Source organism: Microcebus murinus, chromosome 3, assembly GCF_040939455.1.
Source record: "Microcebus murinus isolate Inina chromosome 3, M.murinus_Inina_mat1.0, whole genome shotgun sequence".
Lineage (NCBI taxonomy): Eukaryota > Metazoa > Chordata > Mammalia > Primates > Cheirogaleidae > Microcebus > Microcebus murinus.
Genome location: NC_134106.1, coordinates 81,057,628 through 81,070,552, shown reverse-complemented (window position 1 = coordinate 81,070,552; position 12,925 = coordinate 81,057,628). Strand labels below are relative to the sequence as shown.

General features: G+C 41.2%; 1 protein-coding gene across 3 annotated transcripts in view; it reads right to left on the bottom strand.

Moving 5' to 3' along the window:
* The window catches only part of IL18R1 (interleukin 18 receptor 1), a 39,100-nt gene extending 26,645 nt beyond the window's left edge, over window positions 1-12,455 (bottom strand). Inside the window, exons 1-4 of one of the 3 annotated variants that reach the window (XM_012740532.3) lie at window positions 12,078-12,455; window positions 11,855-11,938; window positions 5,974-6,063; window positions 2,621-2,861 (exon numbers count right to left, since the gene is read on the bottom strand). In XM_012740532.3, the coding sequence (XP_012595986.2) occupies window positions 2,621-2,861; window positions 5,974-6,031 (299 nt within the window). In that variant the 5' untranslated portion in view covers window positions 6,032-6,063; window positions 11,855-11,938; window positions 12,078-12,455. Of the gene's footprint in view, window positions 1-2,620; window positions 2,862-5,538; window positions 5,595-5,973; window positions 6,064-11,854 lie in introns of those variants that run through there. The other 2 variants (XM_012740533.3, XM_076001065.1) reach the window with 2 other exon arrangements.
* Window positions 12,456-12,925: the final 470 nt, after the last annotated feature.

The following is a 12,925-nucleotide window of genomic DNA, read 5'->3' as shown; positions in this document are numbered from 1 at the left end:
CTGTTACAGGATGATGCCAGGGTGCAAATGCACATCTGTTTGCCCCCAAAGCCAGGAGTGCTTTGCACAATACTAGACTTTCACAATCCACGTGAATCTGGCCCTTTCACCGTGGGCATGAATTTATATAAGATTGGCCAGGGCTGGAGAGGGTATAAAGCTGTCACCACAGGTAAAGGCAGTGAGTCCGTGGCCACGGAACATAATAGAGCTACTTGGCCCTTGAAAAGGGTTCAAGATCCCATTGGCAGCATCTTTTCGCAGGTGTGTTTGTAAAGTTTCCCCAACTTCAGCCTCACTGAGGTGGACAGATATTTCCAGATCTTGTTGACCTGTTGCTTTCAAGGACTAGAGGGCCCGAATATTCACGTCTTCCCAGATCATATTTTATTCTACCTCTGAAGTCCTCTATTCTTAACACTCAACAAATACTGCCAGACTGATCGACCTCCCTGTGATGGGACACTGTGCTGGGAATGCGAGACAAGCAGCACAAGCAGCCCTACGCCTGCCACCACGGGGGCTGCTGTGAAGCTGAGGCCAACTGACCCCAAGCTGTGCCCACCACTTTCCTGCTACAGGCCTGGCCCATCCCATCCCGGTTAAAGGAGCCACTCCCTTCTGGCCATGCACAGAAGGGGTTTTAAAAGCCCCTGGCTCTCTCTCTTCTGAGGCCCCTCACCCAGCCAAACTTGCTGCTGGTCAGCCTTGGATCTGATTATTAGATTTCTGCATGTGTTTTTCTCTCTACCTTCGTTTTTTCAACCCCAGCATGGAAAACTCTCTCTCCTATATCCCCTTCCTTATTAGTTGACGTCTTTCTTGAAATTTAATGCGACAAATTATCAGTTCCCAGAAGCATTTGATTATTAGCAATGAATTCCTATAAAATTAAAGGATTGCAGCTTTAAGGGTAGAATTAATTCCAGGCATAGACTCTGGTCTTTGACAGATTTCACACCAAACTACAAAGGCTTTCTCGCCTGAGTGGGTGCACACACACACACACACACACACACACACACACACACACATCACACACACATCCGTCCGCTAAGAACAGGATTATGCTTACTAATCACCCCACATTTGAAGATGTCTGCATCTTCTATGCTCCTGGGTGTCCAAACCAACCTGCTGTCGTGCAGAATCCTGTTAACTGTCAAAACCATTGTCAAAGCTGCTTCTCCCACCATCACTTTGCTCTCACACTCATCAGTCTCCAACATCCTTTAAGGTTCATCACCAGGGCCACACTGAGCCACATCATTTTCTTGCCCTCTTCTATCTGCTGCCCTGTCTCTCCGTGTCTGTCTGACACCTTACCACTATCTGTCGATTCCGCTTTTGCTCCCTAACCCAGGCTGAATTTTCCACTCTCCATATCAGAAAGATGGCCAATGCCCTCTGTCTCTAACATCTCCAAGTGATGGTCACAGAAGACTGGTGGTCTCTGCCCTGCCCAGAAGACTTCATTCCTTTAAACCATGCCTCCATTCAATCAGGACTAGGAGGGAGTGGTGTTTGTTTTGCTTTTCTTCTACTCCACTTGCAAGTATTCATTCTTCTTTAGCTTGCCATGAAAAGACCCAGTTGTGACCCAATTCTCCCTCAAAAAAAAAAATCACATAAAATTATCACTTTTTTTAAAAGAAAGAGTTCTTTAATTTCTTTCTGACACCTGGGAGCTCCTATGTATAAAAACAAACAAAGATGACCTCATTTTGAGCAAAAACCACAGCAGCGATACCAAGGTTTCACCGTGATATCTCACTCTGCTGTCAACGGCATGGGTGATAATGATCAGCACTCAGTCTAGAGGAACTGACAGCACACTGTCACCATGCAGCTGGCCCTGAGCTATTTCCTACAAGTTAGCCTCAAATCTCTGTAAAAATATGTGTGTAGGTAGATGCATATAAAGAGAAGCAAGTTCGATAAGAGTGGTTGAGGCTGTCAGTGGTTGCTTTCATTTCATAGAAGTTATGCCTCTTGATTATGAATACCCTGGCAGAATCCAGGGCTATGTCATGAGTAGACTGCAAAGGCCTTCTCGTGTTCCCTCTCTCACCACCCCTGGCTGTGGGCTTGTGATTGGCTGCCAAGCACATACATACCTCCACCACTGAAACTGCCACCTAACTCCCAGGGAACCCTTGCAAACCAGACTAGGATGGGTTGACATCAATCCCATCCCTCCTCCCCAGCCTGGTGATGCCACCCAGGAAACTGACGCTGCCCCCTACCCCACGACATGTCTATATTATTATAAAGTCCAAGCCATTGATTTCATTTGACCAGAGGGTCTACACAACAGGAGAAGCTGAATTTTAAAACTTACTTTCTTTTTAATCTTTGCTTATCATTGACAAGTATTCCTTAAAAAGAAATCCTATTAAGATAATATCTTTTCAGTGAGATTATTAAGAAAATAAACATGGGAAGATTGATTTTCTTTTTTTTTTTTTTTTTCAATAATGAAGTATGCTGTAGGAAGTGTAAGAGAGAAAAAAATTCATGGATTATCTGACCTTTCAGATAACTGCATATTTGAGCTGCTGAATAAAGGCCAAAAGTGCTATGAAATTGTATTCTAATTGCGAAGAAAAAGTGTACTCACCCCATTTGCAAAAAGTAAGATCCCCCGTCATCTAACTCAACTGGCCAAAACTCCAAAACATAATCCTCCAAAGTAATTCTGGGTGAACTGCCTGGGTTCAGTTCAACACGTTCATGTGCTCTGTTGCTTCTGTACCATCTGATGGTGGTGGCTTCGTTCTCAGGCCCAGGTGAAGAGCAATATTTCAGATAGAAAGGTTCCCCTTCGACTGCATTTATGTGGGTACGTGAAGTACAAGTTTCTTCAAGAGATAAGCAAATAAAAGAAGAAAAAAAAGAAAACAAAAACCAAAATGACAAAGATAATTTTTTTCTCTCCTAACGCATTAGGTGAATAAGCATGGTTAGTAAGAAAGGTCTGAGGAATCTCAGTCCCTTTCCTGTGGGTTCCCTTACTTTAAGGTCGATGTTTTCAACACAAGCAGGCATGAGGTGCTTTCAGAACATAGGTGAAAACACAACTTCCTACAGCTCCTTCCACACAGGGAAAGTATCAGAACTTAACCTACCATCGCTAGGAGACAGATAAGTGTAGTGTCATCTTTAAAAAAAAAAAAAATTACACATTACAATTTCTTCATAAGAAAAGCCGCAGAAGTCACAGTGTTGCCACACTTAACCCAAAAATGTCCCTGGTCTCCTTGGAAAACAAAACAAACCTAGAGACCTTGGCATTCTGGCATTCTCCATCTGCACCATCGGACTCCTCACCTCCCTTGTGCTCAACCAGTCTACCGCACCACTCCCCTGCAGGTGTGGGGACGGTGGAAGGTGTGCCTGTGTAACGTAGGGTGTGGGGAATTGCTCTAGGTTTCCATGTGGATAATCAAGAATTGCCTAATATAATATCAGTCCAAATTTTGGTGTCTGTCACTTTCCCTCCCTGAGCTGGCTCTCTTTCTCAATGAAGCCAGATTCTCTCGCTTTGGAAATGTACCTGCTCCTGTCATCTACACAAGGCAGGTGTTCTTCTTCCTCCTTTTGTACTTCTGGTAGTTCAAAGTCAGCATTAATGGGACTTTCTCATATCCTGTCCTCCAGTGGCTCCAGGGTGCACTTTCACTGCATTTTAAAAATGAGAATCTTTACATTGAATGAAATACTTCCCTGGGGACCTGGATAAAATGCCCTTTCTATAGCTAGGGTTTATTTCTCAAAGCAACAGTCTGGTTTTAAGTCAATGCTGTTAACCACAACATAAAGAGGAAGTGGCTCGAATGGTAGAGGCATTCTTTGAAAACATGGATGTCAAATCTACCTTACAGCACCAGAGTTAATGAGCATCAGCCTTATGTTTGGTGGTTGTTATGCAATCTCTGTTTCATATTTCAGTACTTCAACATGGAAAGTATGACACATGTGTATATGTTGGTGTCAGTTTTAGTTGACATTCATAACTATGATAAGTCACTAACATTTAGTTTATTTTCCTGTTTTAGAGATAATATAATAAAGTACACAAATCATACAATACATGCTCTTTTGTTTCTGGATTACTTTGTACATTTTTATGCTGTGATAGGCGTCCATGTTGCTGCCTGTATCAGTGGTGTGTTCTTTTCTCATCATTCTGTAGTATCCAATTGTGTTACTACTTGACAATTTATGCATTCTCTAAATGAATAAATATTGGGGATTTGGGTTATTGGACAAATGCGTATTGGACATTTGGGTTATTTCCAGGTTTCCAGGTTTCGGCTAATCTTACAAAAGCTTCTATAAACACAGGACTGTATTTTGATGGATATATGCACTCACTCTTCTTTGAAGATTGTTACCATATGAAGAAAACTAATGTGAACTACATACTCTCCAGGCTGGGTGGTTGGCAGTGAAAGTTCACTCTCCCCAGGCAGCTAGTATATCTAATCTCATATCTAATAACATTAGAGACCTTGTTGGTTAATATAATGCTAGAAATCGTTTATGATTGGAGAAATGAGTAGAGTTCAAAGTGTGTGGAGTTCAAAGTGCCAGAATAGGCACTCCCATGCTTCCACAAACAGGGTTTGAGAACCCCACAGGGCCAAGAACCTATACACTAGATGGAATATGTTTGGAATTGTCTTGAGTTTGGACAATGACACCATGTTGTCACCCTAGCTTTAACTAGGTTAAATCAATCGTACATATAGAACATTATCATATTTGCTTAGAGGGAACTGTTCATGAGAGGTGCTCTCCAAGTTCCTAAAAGGACAGAACAGACATCCGAGAGTTTAGTAACCTTACACTACAGGCTGTATAACTGTTTCTGTGCCTGAAACACGTTTTCATTGTAACTGAGAGCAAAGTTATCAGTGTATATCCATAAAACACGGGACCCATTACACACCTTTTCCAGCATCTTGCTTTTCCACTTAGTACTTTCTGAAAGATCATTCCATGTAAAGAAAAGAAGATTTACCTTGTGCCTTTAACAACTGTGAAGTATTGCATTGCATGGATCTCAACAATAAATGGATCCACTTAAGTAAATACACCCCAAGATTTAGACCTGTATTATTTGAAAGTATCAAATCTTAATTTGCTATCTCTTTGGCAGTAATTCTCAAAGTAGGGGACATGGACTCATGTGTTTCCCTCTCCTAGATAATAGATCAAGGCAAAGTATTATTTTTGCTCCCTCTTTCTCCTCTGACACCTAAGGAAAGCCTTGGAATCGTGGAACTCTTCTCCAAAGAATGGGGCCTCAGACTCTTAAAAAAAAAAAAAAAAACTCAAAAAACAGAAAACCAAACCTCAAAGCAATGACTACTAATAAATTAAATTGGCATTTGATATCTGCTGAGAAGCCTACTGGAGCTCCCTGGCCTAATTGATCTCCTTTTTTGTATATTCCTTGTAACTCTACTGTTTTGTTTTTTTTTTTTAATTTCCCTGAGCTATTTTCCATTCATTTTCCTTATTATTACCTACCTAATGAGATGAATTTTGGTTTCCTTTCTGGAAGGAGACAGTGTGTGTAAAACTTTCTAAAAATCAATGATAAAAATGGCTGTTACCTCCTTGGTTTCAGATAACACGAAGCAAATTTCCATCTCAGGCAAATCTAAATTATTTCAAGATGCAAGTTTTACATCCTGCTCTCTCCCAGTAGACTCAGAGGGCTGGATCTTTTCTATTTCAACAATACTACATGTGTCTCCTTTACATGTTCTCTGTCCTGTGAATCTTTCACTCACTATGCCAGGAATGCCAAATGGTTGGCAACTTTCTAAAATAAAATTTAAAATCACTCATTTCAATCAATTCAGCACCTTCAGTAGCTAATGCCACATAAAAAAAGCAAAACTTTAATATCCCTCCCAGATTATTAATGAGGTATGTTTGTGAATTTTTATAATCACTTACCGGAGGTTCTTATGAATATAAGTGCCCAAAGTGCCAAGGATAATTGTTCATGATGCATGTTTAGGATACTGCTTCATTCAAATGGCTTCTCTGGAAATAGAATAAGACAGATTCAACCAAAGCTTTCAAACACAAGCATACCTGTCTTATGAAGAAGGTTTAAAAAAAATCTTCTGGCACACAAACTTAAAAAAAAAAAAAAAAAAAAAAAAAAGACAACCAAGAAGATCTTCATATTCCACAATATAGCCACCAATTCTCAGAACCTTCAGACATATAAAATTAATAAAATTTCACAGCAATGAGTTTTGGCTCCCAGAAGAAGTCCCTAATGACTCATTTTTCTAATACAACAGAGCTTGATGAATTTGAGGCCTGGTCTGCTAAATCCTGTCTCCAAGGCCCAAGTTGAGGACAACAGTATTTCTAGAAAATCTATCATTCTGTGAATAAACAGTTTGTGACATGCCAACATAGGACAGCAGTCTGCACATGTAGGAATGTGTGTGTGTCTGTGTGAGTGTGTTTTTTCACACCAACATCTCATCATGATTTGTAATTAGATTCCCATTTGTGGGTTGAATTTTTAAAACTCCATCTTCTTTCTTCAGAACATAAGTTTTAGGCCGGGCACTGTGGCTCACGCCTGTAATCCTATCACTCTGGGAGGCAGAGGCAAGAGGATCGCTCAAGGTCAGGAGTTCAAAACCAGCCTGAGTAAGAGTGAGACCTCGTCTCTACTATAAATAGAAAGAAATCAATTGGCCAACTAAAAACATATAGAAAAAATTAGCCGGGCATGGTGGCATATGCCTGTAGCCCCAGCTACTTGGGAGACTGAGGCAGGAGGATCACTTGAGCCCAGGAGTTTGATGTTGCTGTGAGCTAGGCTGATGCCACGGCACTCTAGCCTGGGCAACAAAGTGAGACTTTGGCTTAAAAAAAAAACAAAAAAACAAAAAAAACCCATAAGTTTTATATGCCTAGGAACTAAGTCTATTATATTTTGCTCATCCCTGTATCACTAAACTCCAGCACGATACTTGGCACATGGTAATCACTCCCTACCATTTGTCACGGAAGAGAAGACCTGTGTATGTGTGAGTGTGCCTGCACTCACAAGCCAAATGTGTTTATTTTAGGGAACAGTAGAGACAAAGTAGCAGTTTCATACACTCCAGACTCCTTTACATAGACTATGACCCATGTAACTAAGATCTGCCTTAACTTTGATCCTGTTACAACATAACCTTTACCTTTCTACTACAACTTCAGAGAGCAGAATGGAAGAAGGCTTCTCCACAGTGGAGATCTTTAACTGAGTCTGAATATTTCATAAATAAACCCATTGTTCCTTGTTTACTGGGAGGAGGGAACTCAGTATGATGAAGAGTCTGGTTTCAGGAACACACACACAAACGTGGCTGGCATTCCAGGTTGAGCCCTGACAAGCTGTGCGGCCTTGGGCAAGTTACATAAAGGTGTCAGAGCCTGTGTGCACATTTCCAAAACAGAGATGATGAGAAAGCAACAGAGATGATGTCTCCAGCATTACTCAGTGATGAAATCATCTGGTGTTTAAGCAGACTTTCTTGCAGCCCATAATAATTCCCCTCTCAACTACTGCCCCTCACTTCCCATCCTAATAACAGGACCGTTAATACCCAAATGCAAGATAAAGTTGAAAGGCTAAGTTGCCAGACCATTGACATCCAACCTTATGAATAACATCACCAAATATTTGGTGGAATTTCCAAGAGATAATAATCAATAATATAAAGACAAAAGGGATAAGTGTGTATGGAAAGTACCAACTGTTCATAATCAAATTAGAACAGTTCTATGGTTTGAAACCTCCCTGCTGTCCCACACACACTACATTTTATTATTAGCTCTGTCTATTCTTTTATTTTGGGTAGAATGAAAAGTGCTACTTCCTTTGTGTCACTCCTCTGGTTAAGGTTGACATAGCCTGGTAAAAAGCAACACTTCTTTTATTTTTTAAATTTTCAAGTTCTGCCAAGAGATAAATTTATTACAGATGATTTAGCATTCTGATAAGTTAACTCTGAGCTTCAACATGAAACATGTTAGGATCCCAGTATACAAAAAATAGGTGATATTCACACAGCTCTGTGTGTGGATTTGTGCATATAAAATCTTTAGCATACTTGTTAAGTTTTTATGTGTGAATTTAAGAGATTAAGATTTTATTATATAATGAATTCATTTCCACAAAAAGAGCTATTCTGAGAAATGTCTTAGATATCTTAGCAAGTATTAATAAAATAGACATAGGAGGATATAAATATTCAATTTCTTGCATGTAGGAATTTTAGGGGTTTTTTTAGTGTTATGTTTGTTGTTGATATCATTTATTTTGCTTTCTCATAACATTAAAGTTTCTTTCTTCTTTTATTTCTATTTTAAATTTTTTCTTATTTCCAAAGCAATTTACACTCACTGTAGGACATTTACAAAATGAAGATGGAGAGAAGAAAATAATCTCAATGTGCATGTTTTCTTGGTCTTTTTCTGTATAGTCTCAATAATTAAGGTGATGTTCAAATAATTTCATATCCTGCACTTCCAAAGAATATTATATGATAAACTTTTCCTGTATTACAAAACTCTTGTTGTTAACATCATTTTAATTGCCACCTAATATTGTTTTATATGGATATATTATCATTTATAAGATGTTTTATGTTACGAAATAACCCAAAGCTATCTTCACGTGTAAAGCAGTATAAGTCAGATTTTTGGAGCATGAGCTCTGATGTTAGCCTAGCTGAATTTGAATCTCCTTTCTCCCGTTTACCAGCTGAATAACCTTGGGCAAATCACTTACCCTCTCTGTGCCACAATTTCTTTATTCATAGAACGGGATAGCAATACTACCGTGTTTCCCCGAAAATAAGACCTACCAATAAAATAAGCCCTAGCAGGATTTCTAAGCATTTGCACAATATAAGTCCCACCCCAAAAATAGAAAATTAAGACCTAGTGATGGGCGTGGCTATGCAGCATATCTGCACAACCCATGCATTTTGTCGCAGAGCGGTAAAGAAGACGAGCAGCCCTTCTCATCTGCCCCATCATGACAGCTACTATTCCAGAGGTGACCAGAAAGGTGTGGGCAGCCCCACCAACAAGGTCGGCTCCCCCTGTCAGGTCCTGGCCATCCTGTGCGTGCTGCAAGCTGAGGCTTTGAGGGGAAAATAACACATCCCCTGAAAATAAGCCCTAGGGTGTCTTCTTGAGGAAAAATAAATACAAGACCCTGTCTTATTTTTGGATAAACACGGTATTTCCCAGGGTTGATGCAAAGGTTATATGAGTTAATATTGCAAAGTGTCTGGTGAATCATACATACCACTTAAAGATTAGCTATTATTATTTGTCTACATTTCTTATTATTTTCTTCATGCTACTATATGGCAGTGTAGTGACTGAGTCAAAGAATACATTTCAATTGTACTTAAATGATAAATGCACACGGCCAAACTGCATTCCAGAAATGTTGCAATAACTCATACTCTCTCCCTCAATAGCACAAGACAGTATTCATCTACTGTCTTGAGCAAGCATTGAGCACCTCCATTTTCAAATCTAATTAAGTAGTCAAACTGGAAAAGTGGTATTTACTTGTTTTTTGAATCTGCATTTCTTTGGGTTATAAATGAGGTGAATAGTAATAGTGTGTTTTTAACCATTTTATTTCCGTTTTTATGAACCATCTCTTTATGTCTTTTGTCCAGTTCACAGATATTTAGTGTTTTGACCAACTTGTTCTTTAGTTTACTTTTAATCTCTCTTTTGATTTGTTAACATATGGAAGGTTTGATATTGATACAGTCATATTGATCTTTATTTCGCTTTGTGATTTTTCCATTACTTTTAAGTGCAGAATATTACTTTCCTCTCAATGGTCAAATAGATTCTTATATCTATTTTCTTCATTTTGTATGGCATAGTTATTATTCATTTTCTTTTACATCTAACTTTTTTCATTCACAAACAATTAATTGCCTTGTTTGGCATGAAGAGAGGGCCTAACTGAACTTACTTTTCTCAAATAGCTACTAATTATTTTTCCATCATTAATTAAATAGTCTTGTATTTCCTCATAGTTTGTTGATGTCAGGTTATAATACTACGCAGGTCCTTCCTGAACACTGGAAAGTCTAGCACAGCCTGCTTGCCCAAGTGCAAACATACACACACCACTCTCTCCCTACTCTCCCACCTTGTTTTATTTTTCTATTCATAGCACTTATCACTAACTGATATATTTTCACTTTATATCTACTTGCATGTTTATTATTTGCTTACTGATGAATGAATTAAACCCATAAAATATATACAGTTTAGAGTATAGGTGACCATCTGATCCATTGGCAAATCTTCATAATCTACTTCAATGCTTTTTAAATCCTGACATCTTGAAAAGCATGTTTTAGCAACTAACGTGAAGCCTAGGACATTAGCTTTCACTTACGGCTTGGACACAAATAATGATGTCTGGTCTCCACCCAGCCATCTGGAGTACAGCCTGGGCATTCTGAACCCTCAAAGCTCCCCAAATGATTCCACCATACAGCCAGGGTAGAGGCCCACCAATCTAGGGGGCTTATTTGTATATTTATAAAAGTAGATTCAATATATCTTAAATATATATATATTTAATATTTGTCCATATATATATATATATATATATATATATATATATATACACACATCCAAAGAGAATAATCACAAATTTATCCAATGGCATGAAGTTTTATCTAAATGAAAAAAAAAAAGTTTTCTTCCAAAAATTGTGTGACCTAGGTGAAGGTCAGATCCAAGCTGACCACTCTGTCTACCTTGGGACAGAAAATCCTAATACCAGTTTGGTTTGATTTTTGTTTTGGTTTGTTTTTTTAAAGACAAGAGTTTCACTTTGTTATGTTGCCCAGGCAAGTCTCTAGCTCCTGGACTCAAGCAATCTTTTCCTGCCTCAGCCTCCCAAGTAGTTGGGACTGCAAAGGTGTGCTACTGCACCCGGCTCACACCAGAGATTTTTTTAAATGCAGGCTGTCCCTGCAATCTGCACAAAGCCGATTCCCCAAATTTATCCCTCCCAGCCCATCCAAGGCCCCCTACCTGAGAGGTGTACCCCAGATCCCAGCACTGGGCTAGGCACAGAATGGATGTTTGTGGAGATCTCAAGAATGGAGCTAGGGAATTTGGAGAAATTAATACAATAATCTTGGGTCTCCATATCTGACTGGGATTGCCCAGTCATTAATTTGTCTGATAACCGTAATGCAACCTGCTGGACATGTTTAACTTCTAGAGGCACATGGGTTAAAGACAAAGGTTTTGAAATCAGGAAAAGTTAGATGCGAATCTGGGATCTATTACTTAATAGCTAGATGCTCTTGGATAAGTGACAGAACTCTCTGCTTGCCCACCCCACCTTCTTTCACCAAGCATAATATAAAAACAGTTCCTACTTCATTGGGCCACTAGGAGGATTAAGTGAAAATGATACCTCTAAAAGTTTTCTACACAGTGCCAGACACACAGTAAGCACTCGATAAATGACAACTATTGTTGTCACTTATTCTAGCTGTTCTCCCGTCTCCAGAAGGGAACTGAGAATGTAATAACCTCTAAAACTATATTGTCAGGGAAAGGTGACATACTGTCTGGCCAGTATTCATTCTCTCTGCCTCTGTCTAACACACACACACACCCACACCCCCCCCCCCACACACACACAATTGATCATGTTTTCAGAATCTCTGCCTCCAAGGCTGGGCTTCCTCTTGCCCCGAGGGGCAGGGACGGTGCTGAGCAGAGCAGGCGCGGTGGCCCCAGCGCCCGTCCTTACCTGGCGAGGGGCGTCCCCGAGTCTGGGGCGGGGGCCGAGTTGAGAAAGCAGGTGAGAAGCAGCGATCCCCGATTGCTGTGAAACCTGAAAGGAAAGAGGCGTCGCGGGGGATGGGAGGAGTGCGATTAACGAGATAAAGCCACCAGAGAGGGTTACAAAAAGAAAAAAGGAACAGAAAGTAAGAGGAAAGCAAAAGCGTCTGGCAGCCCCTTGGCTGTGAAACCTGGTTGGCGAAGAAGGCTGCAGGTGGGGCGCTGCTCCCGGTCGGGGAGTGTCGCGGTCCGGGGTGCTCCCTCCCGATCGCGGGGTGCTCCCTGTCTTGAGGGGTTCCGGCCTGGGCGCCCTCGGGTCGGGCAGCGTGCGGGGGCACCGGCTCCTCCACCCAGGTGCCCGCCTGCGAGTTCCCCCGGGGACGACCGGGAGCAGCTGGAAAATCCCGGGGCTCGCTCCTTCCTCCTGACGGCGGCACCCCCACGCCGTGGGGACCTTCTGCCCCAGCGGCCCGCCGCGGTCCCCGGGAACTCCCCGGCGGCGGCCGGGCAACCTGCAGTGCCCGGAGGTGGTGCGCCCGTGCAGCTCGCACGCACCCTTCAGGCCGTCGGGCGCCGCGGGGGAGAACACCGGCGCCCCGGAGGTGCGACGCCTGCATTTAGGGGAACGGCTGGGGGAGGGCTGGAGAAAGGAAGGACGTCAGCCAAGGAGAGTCCCCCGGAGTCACCTGAGCTCCCGAGGTGAGCCTAAGGAGAGGAGGGGCCCAGGGTCTCCTGTCCTCAGGTCTGCCCCAGACTTGCAGCTTCCCTTGAGGGACAGAGGTTTCGCTACTGGGAAGTAATGAGTTGTTGAATCAAGGTTTTAAATTGCTTAAAAGAAAAAGAGGCCAAAGGAGAATATGTGTTTCTAAATTTTTGTAGCATGGTAGAACTGTTTTCAAACAAAAACGAAGAGTGAAACCCTTGGCTGACAGGAAAACAGTTTAATGAGATAGTAATTTTTATTCTTTCTGCCCAATCAAAATAATTCATTATATAATAAATAGGAATAAAAATCATGTCATTATCTCGATACATGCCA